At 30.1% G+C, this 8955-nt stretch overlaps 2 protein-coding genes across 2 annotated transcripts; both read right to left on the bottom strand.

The window, feature by feature from the left end:
* Window positions 1–855: 855 nt before the first annotated feature.
* Window positions 856–2112, bottom strand: LOC111906724 (protein ALP1-like). Its single transcript, XM_023902495.1, has one exon. It carries the CDS (start codon window positions 2110–2112, stop codon window positions 856–858), a length of 1257 nt encoding a protein of 418 aa, XP_023758263.1.
* A 1669-nt stretch (window positions 2113–3781) lies between these two features.
* LOC111906729 (GDSL esterase/lipase At5g45950) lies at window positions 3782–8195 on the bottom strand. The gene is made up of 5 exons (XM_023902498.2): window positions 7877–8195; window positions 7583–7716; window positions 5959–6192; window positions 5309–5555; window positions 3782–4229 (listed from the first exon to the last, which is right to left on the bottom strand). Exons 1-5 carry the CDS (start codon window positions 8169–8171, stop codon window positions 4045–4047), a joined length of 1095 nt encoding a protein of 364 aa, XP_023758266.1. The 5' UTR covers window positions 8172–8195; the 3' UTR covers window positions 3782–4044.
* Window positions 8196–8955: the final 760 nt, after the last annotated feature.

The raw sequence follows: 8955 nt of genomic DNA, 5'->3' as shown, positions 1-8955 counted from the left end.
GATGATATATACAACCCTTCATAATTGTTCTTGCTCCAATTGTCCATGTTTTTGTTGGAGACGACGTATTCAACTATTTCAGATTCTGTGTCTTGATTTGTAATAATCAATTGGAATTATCAGTAGAACTATAAACAATATAAAATGAGATCATAAGCAAACAAATTTTACAACACCATATTCATTTCACCTTCTTACGAAATATATGAGGGCACTGGACCGTCCTTAGGACGGCCTTCTGATTTCCCTAGTATATATATATTAACATAAAACAAAAAAAGTATAAAAATGCTCATGTTCAAACTTTGCAACGTGTTCGAATCCTACATAGTCTCCATAAAACCATAATCTCACCTACCACCCTCATCCTAACCTATACATTTATACACATTCATTTATACATTCAGACCATCCGTTATACCAACCACTAACGATTAGGCCATGGGGTATGGTTACTAGGTATTCACTAGAAAAGTGATGTCATCTATGCGCCACATCACCCCACTTACATATTCACTACATGTTTACTAATCATTGGAAATGGTTATCACTCCACATTGTTTTTCTTTTTTTTTTTTAATTATTTTTTTACATTATATTAAATTAAAAACACAATAATACATTAATAAAAAACACATTAATAAAAATAAAAATAATATTTTTAAATTCAACATATATGCTTACTAATAAAATAAACATTGATAAACATAAAAGTGATATTTTTAAAATTCAACGTACATTTTACTAATAACATAAAAATTAATAAAAAACATTAAAAAAAAACTATTCGTTTGCATCATTGTCCTCATCGTCTCCGTCCTCATCCACTTCGTTTTCGTCTTCAAATTGTCGTTGTCATATGTGTTCAGTCAAATCTTGACGTAAATTGTGATGTGTTTCACTATTTTGTATTTCCAAAAGCCTTGTAAAGTATGCTGGGCTACCGACTTGTATTACTGCATGTGGATTGAGCATATCATTCGGAGAATACGTACAAAAAGCTCTACCCTCTTCTTCTAAGATCATGTTATGTAAAATAACACACGCTTTCATCACCTTCATCAATTTTTCCCTTTCCCATACTCGTGCTGGATATTTGATTATGTGCCACTTCTGTTTGAGGACCCCAAACGTCCGCTCCACATCCTTCCTTGCAGATTCCTGTGCTAATTTGAACAATTTCCTTTTTTCATCAGCTGGATATGTGTATGACTTGACAAATGTAGCGTACTCTGGATATATCCCATCAGTAAGGTAATATCCATGATTGTATTCACGTCCATTAATAACGTATGACATGTTTGGTGCTTTACCCTGCAAAATATCGTTAAATAATGGAGATGCTCCAAGCACAATCAGGTCGTTGTTTGAACCTGCCATACCAAAAAATGCATGCCAAAACCAGAGGTCCTGTGAAACAACTGGTTCTAGTATAACAGTAGGCACACCATGATCACCTCGTGTGAATTGCCCTCGCCATGCATTGGGACAATTTTCCCACACCCAATGTGTACAATCAATGCTACCTAGCATTCCTGGAAATCCATGTTTAGCCTGATGTGCGGCATACAACTGTTCGACATCATTTCTGGTCGGATTTCGCAAGTATATGTCGCCATAAAGCTTTATTACATACTCACAAAAAAGATATGTGCATTCTCGACCGGTCCTCGCAGACATCTTCAAATATTCATCTGAAGCGTCTGCGGCTATGCCATACGCTAATTGTCTAAGAGCTGTTGTGCATTTTTGAAACGTAGTAAACCCACGTTTACCCCTAGCATACCATCTCAAATGGAAGAACTCATAATTGTTTTCCAAATCTCTAGCTATACGTAGAAATAAATTTCTACTAATACGAAAGCGATCCTCAAACTTCGATAGGTCATATAAACTATCAATGTTAAAGTAATCACGTACCAAAAGTTCGTTCGCCGCCTCTCGATCCCGGTTGATCGACTTTCTTCGTTTCTTCTCGACATTTGAAGTTTCGCCTCTCTGACGTACAATGTCGTATGCCGCAGACAACAATGTGTGCATAACCAACTCATCATCATCGAAATCTTCATTAGATGATGAAGACGAAGAAATGGCATCTAAAAAATTATTCATATTCTTGTTGTTGTGTGATTTTTGTGTAGTTGTTATAAAATATATGGTATGTATTATGTTTGTATATATAGTTGAGGTTTTAGTTTTGATTTTTTTTAATTAATGTTAACGGTCAAAAGGAAAAGGAAGAAAGGAGGAAACGGTCAAAAAAAATCAACCAATCAAATTGTGCGTGAGGACCCGTGAGTCGTTCCAATCCGCGTCACATTCACCGGTAGGGGGGCGGTGTTCACGCGTGAATACCCCCCTACACGTCATCCATTACGCGTTAAAAATCAACCCATACCCCAAGGCCTTATAGTGGTGGATGTCGTATCATCACAACACTCCCTACCACTAACCCATGGGATACTTACCACTAAACACACCACTCCACCTTATTTTTTTAATTAAATTTAATTCAAAAATATAATGAAAATACAATAAACGACATATTTTAATACTAGTTTTTTATTCAATAAAAATCATTACAATAGTTTAAAAAACAACTTAAAATAAAAGAGAAAAAATCCATAAAAATACAAACACAAACAAATTAAACTAGCTTTTTAAACCCTATTTTTAAGCGATCCATTTTGGAGAATCCTTAATTTTTAGCCATGTTTTGAGGTGTGTAACAATTTGTGGTTTATGTCTTCATATTGATGCATGACCACTACAACTAGATCAATATCGCCTTCGTGTCCGTTGTTTATAACAAAATTATAAATTCTGACGAACTCGCGACATTTTACCCTCATATCGCGATACTTGGAACATATTTCGTCAAGATTATGACTTGGACCACCCATTAAATCATGGAAAACGTTTCAAACTCTTTCCCAAAAATCTCTAGACACACCACTACTTACGTCTTCGGAAACCGACACCCATGCTGCTGCTAACTTCTCTTCTTCCTCTTCCGACCAAGTCCGCATTTTGGGAGCCATGTTTTTTGAAAGATCAAGAAACATAAATGTGTGATTGTGAGAGAAGAATTGTGTGAGATAGAAGAAGATGTATTTTGGTACTTATATAGTAAGTTTATAATGAATTTTTTTATTTAGGTAAAAAAAAAAAAAAAAAAAAAAAAAAACTAACCATTAGAAGCATTAAGTTGCTATTCAATTTCATTGTTCGTTGCTCTCCATTGTATACACCACGAACGGCCATGAAGACGGAGGACCACAGAACCTCAGGGTGGTGTGTATAGTGGTTTTCCATGGCCATGTATACCATGTACTCATTTGTGCTTTGTATACCGTTTAGTCTCATATTTCAACCTTAGACAATCAAAAATATCCCCTTCATAATACATTATCAATACAAATCCACTAATCCTTATATTCCTATAAAATTACCATCAAAATAAACTTTTCCACTTTTGATTTGTAAAATTAGAACTTACGTTGTAATTTTTATTTTTTACTTTACAAATTAAATCGAATGATCAAAGAATGTTTATTTCATTGTTCCTCATATATTTCTTATGCTTTTAAAGTTCATATTTGAGATAATTCAACTTTATTCTATATTTTTTCATTTTAATTCTTGACATTTATGGAGAACATGTTTTGAGAATGAAATATGGATTCATTATCAGCAACTTATTTTCTAACACCTTAGAAAAGTTAATGACATCTGTTGAAATTTTATAAATGAAAATAGGAACAAAATTTTATAAATGAAAATAGGAACAATACATATGATGCCTAAAATGAAACATAATTTGCTCATGATTAAGATCATATAAAACTTCTTGAACAATGAACACACATATATAAACCTAAAGGAACTTAGACAATACACAATACTACAATACTACAATAGAGTAAAGGAAATCGAAAATAAATGTTTTAATACCTTTGAAACGATAAAGGCATAGTGAAATGGTTGTGACATGTCCATAGAGGCATAAGACTATCTGCCAGTGAAATACGTACAAACGGGGTGCTAAAGACTTGCAATTAGAGATTTTACTGACTCTTCTGCGATTATGTAATACATTTTTTCTGTAAAATGAACAGCATCCCAGTAAATGTATTTTGAACGATTCGTACATATACTCAATCCCTTTAAGCTTGCCCCAAATTGTGTCAACCCATCTCCACAACAACCCTTTTTAGATTCTGTAAAACCTGCCAATTTCATTTTAACCAAAAACATTTTTCAAGAATTTCTCATGGTTTTATGGGTTAAACTCAAAAATACTTTTTTTTCAATAATTGTTAGGATGAAACTACATGTTAACTTTTACATGTTATTTGTGCTAAAATTTATAGAATAATAATTGATAGTTATTTACTTAGAAATTTATGAGTTTGTTATTACTTAATTTACGTAGAAAATCTTCACATTAGTAGTTTCTTAGCTAGTCGGTATGTAAATAGATGTTATATTCGAATCCAATAACTTTATAAATAAGTCCAACCAAAGTGTTTCATCAATTTTCTAGACTTCATTTTTCATTCATGATTCGGAATATATATATATATATATATATATATATATATATATATATATATATATATATATATATATATATATATATATATATATTCCGAATCATGAATGAAAATTTTCATTTTTGTCTAGAAAATTGATGAAACACTTTGGTTGGACTTATTTATAAAGTTATTGGATTATATATATATATATATATATATATATATATATATATATATATATATATATATATATATATATATATATATATATATATATCCTCCCTAATAAATGAAAATAATTTTGCCACATGTCACTCTTTCATTAACTAGGATACATGTCATTTTTTAGTATTTTTGAATACATGTTTTTTCTATGTATCATTTTCTCATTGTTTGTTTTTTCTTAATTAACACATTATATTAACACCTTAATTAATAATCACCTTAATTGAAAATAACCATTAAATTACAATATTACAACTCATATACTATTGAATATGTTTCCTTTTAAATTCAAATTTTAAATTTTAAATTTTAAATTTCAAATTTAAATAAATTTTTGTTTAAACCTTCATATTTAATTTTTTTATTTTATCCAACCCGTATAACATACGGGTCTCACAACTAGTATATATATATATATATATATATATATATATATATATATATATATATATATATATATATATATATATATATATATATATATATATATATATATATATATATATATCAAAAGATCAATATTTGCAGAAGATGAAGATACTTACCATATTTTGTTGGGTTTTGTAAGGTGTTTTGAATGACACCATAAATGTCAACAAAAATAGTACTCATGTGCAATGTTTTTTCGAGGGTTAACAACTTTGCCTTCAACAAAATGTTAAAAGAGAGAGCCACTTGGTTCATTTCCTTGTTGCAATCAACATTATTCGTTAACGTCTTTATCATAGGCATACATCCGAATGGCTCCATCCCGACAACCATCAATCTGGTTACTCCTAGTGAATGCATTTCCTATAATTTCCAAAAACAAATAATATATGGATACTATTTTTGCATTTTTAAAGCATGTTTTTCTGAACAACATTCTTATAGCGGGATTGTGAAAAATACAAAATGTATCCTAAGATCCTGGTTTTGTCACCGATTACGATCGAAAAAACATACCTTTTGTACACTTCAAATTTATTAACGTTTTTTAATTCTCTAGTTATTTATAATTACAAGAAAAAAATTTCACATAATGATATAAGGAAAAATATTGATAACATGAGAACAAATCTTGACTACATGATTTTCAACATCCACAAGACCAGAAAATCATTGTTTCTTTTTTGGTTTATTTAAGTTTTAACCTTTTATTTTATTAGAAAAAAGGGACAAAAAACTGAAGATATCAAATTTAATGAATTCTTACCGTTATGTAATTTTCCATACAATTGATCAAGAAACCTTGGTATTGGGCGATGGTAAACATCTGGGATCGAGTAGGATCAATGTAGTAATTTTGTAAAAAGTCGTTTGTGCCCATGCTCAAAATGAACACAGCATTCTCTACAATCCTATGTGAAGATTCTTCTCCCACAAGCTTCCCTAAACGAGTCTTATACTCCTTAAAGTAGTCCAATTGTTTTCGAAGAGACATAACATTCTGCATTTAAAAAGAAAACAATAAGTAGTTTTAACATGAATCAATTTGTTATTAAGTAGTAATTTATTGTTTTAAATGACACATGTTAATGTTAATTGATTTAAGATTAACAATAATTTTAACCTCTAAAACCAATAACAAAGATTAATTGGAACAATAATCTTGTAAAATGATGATCAAACTTGTAGAAAGTTATAACTTATAACTAGTGACTTTCTAGCACACCACTAGTAGTTTGTTTGCACCAACGATTAGTAGTTGCTTTTATAAAATATATTATATACCACTAGTAGTTTGTTTGCACCCACGATTCTAGTTGCTTTTATGCATGAAATATTTTTCATACTACACGTAATATCTAGCATTAATTATTTGCATCATTCCACGTAATTAAGACGTGATATTAGAGATCAAGATTTCAATATATGGTTTAATGAAAGAGTTGAATGAAATGACATGTATAACTGACATTTAACGGATTAAGCTCTACAATTTTATGATGTCATGTTGGCTTTCAATGAATATCAAGTTCGACGACCATTGAACTCTTCAGATGTAAAAAGGAAACTTTTTTAATTCTTAAATATATGTTCATTGAACTTTGTAGACTTTAAGGCATTGCATAAATTTTTTTATAGAGTTGTATGGATAATATAATAATGATGTCTCAAATCATTGCACTTTAAAGAGTCCAATTTATTGTGGATGGACTCATATTTTTTTTATTTAATCATTTAATTTACATTTATCTGTAAATTGAAGTTTTATAAAATTTCATCAAATATTCTACTTAATCGTTGATAAAATACTAAAAACACTAACAAGTGATTGAATTTAACAATAGTAGTAGATTAACATATTCACCGGCCATTAGAGTTGTATGGAGAGTAAAATCATGAAGGTTTAATCCATTTCACTTTAAAAAGTCCAATGTATTGTGGATGCCTTTATATTTTTTATTTAATCGTATAATTTACATTTATCTATCAAATTGAAGGTTTATAACGTTTAATAAAATATTCTACTTAACCGTGGATCAAACCCTATGGGTGATCAATTACCAACTGTCGAGTATATTAAAATATTGACCGACCATGATGAGGTCTCCTATTTAAGACACACTGCAGGCATGTCCTCTATAACATTAAACTTGGTTAGAATTTAAAAGTTTCAGCTTTAATAAAGCAATCAAGAAAATTTATGTAATAATTAAATTAATAGACTCCGAGTAATTTTAATTTAGTATGGTAACAATTTGACCATTTTTTCTGTTTAACTAGGTTTGTTTCTTCTACCAATTGAACTTGTTCTAATACCAAATTTAACCGAAATCAACACATATATCCATCAATAAATGAAATCTCTACATTTAGGTTTATATGTCACTTACAGTGATATTATCCGCTGTGAAATCATCATAACCAGAACCACCTGATGCAAAACTAACACCATGCAACAAGTCCTCATCCATCAGATTTTGATCCAAATAAGCTTTAATTGTGTTTGTATAACCTAAAGCCTCAGCTTCACATACACAAACAAACAACTAATCATGAGCATATGCATGGTTCAACAAAATCAATTACTTACGATACAACACTTATAAAAGTACGAGCTGGCTATGCAGCTTCCACAAGTATCGATCCTACAAGTATTCATGCATGAAAACTATACTAAAAGTTACCAATCATATCTGTGGAGAGTCTGCCATTGGTGAACCTTCCAGTTGGCTTGGAATGACCAAAATCTTTCCCATAAGGCAGAAAGTTTCCTTTGTGCCATGTATTTGGAAGATTGTTGTTGTTACCAGGATCAACACTCGAATCACCAAATACCAGAATGCACGTAACATTGTACTTGGCTGCAAGAACCCTAAGCTTCCGAGCACTGTGCACAACACGTGCATTGCATGTGACCACAACCTCGAACAATAGTATCACTATTACTAGGTTAACTGCCACCCATGCTAAATGTTTCATTTTCAACCGATAAAGAATGTTTTGTCGGGCAGAATGAACAATATTCTGACTGGCCTCTCAATGGTACGTTTTTATAGACATGCCATTTAATATTGGTAGGTTTGGGCATGACATATGAAGCCAAATCCATTTATTGTAACTTTGAAAACATGTACAAAAGAGACACATAAGCAACATCAATATCGTCACTAGCATCAATATAGTCATATATCTTAATTTTTGTAGTTGGATTTGGATTTGCATTAGCAGTTGGGAAACAGCGGATATATATATATATATATATATATATATATATATATATATATATATATATATATATATATATATATATATATATATATATATATGCGATAAATTGGCAACGGATCTTATGCAAAAACAATATTGTAAGAGATTAGCAAGTAGCTAATCTGTCACATAAATTTCGATGATTAGACATGGTGGAATTTAGTATCTAAAATCTATTGATACGATTAATAAAAAAAGTATAATTATTTTTGAAATTAATGGTATGTAGTTAATCACTATAAATTAAATGCTAAAGGTTAATTTTCAAACTCGTCGGACGACATTTCTTTAAAGATTTTAAAAATTTTATTGTTATTATTATTACTATCGTCTACTATGTTGTCTATATTAAATTTATTATAAGCATTATAACTATTATTATCAAATTGTTTGATTAAAAATGCATATTTATTAAGACTAGTCCACTTGATATAAACTTTGCCGGATATTATGGATTGTAATGGAAGTTTTGATTGATTTCTACTTGGTTATATAC

This window comes from Lactuca sativa, chromosome 1 (genome assembly GCF_002870075.4).
Source record: "Lactuca sativa cultivar Salinas chromosome 1, Lsat_Salinas_v11, whole genome shotgun sequence".
NCBI classification, from domain to species: Eukaryota; Viridiplantae; Streptophyta; class Magnoliopsida; order Asterales; family Asteraceae; genus Lactuca; species Lactuca sativa.
This window is presented reverse-complemented; position numbering and strand designations above follow the sequence as displayed.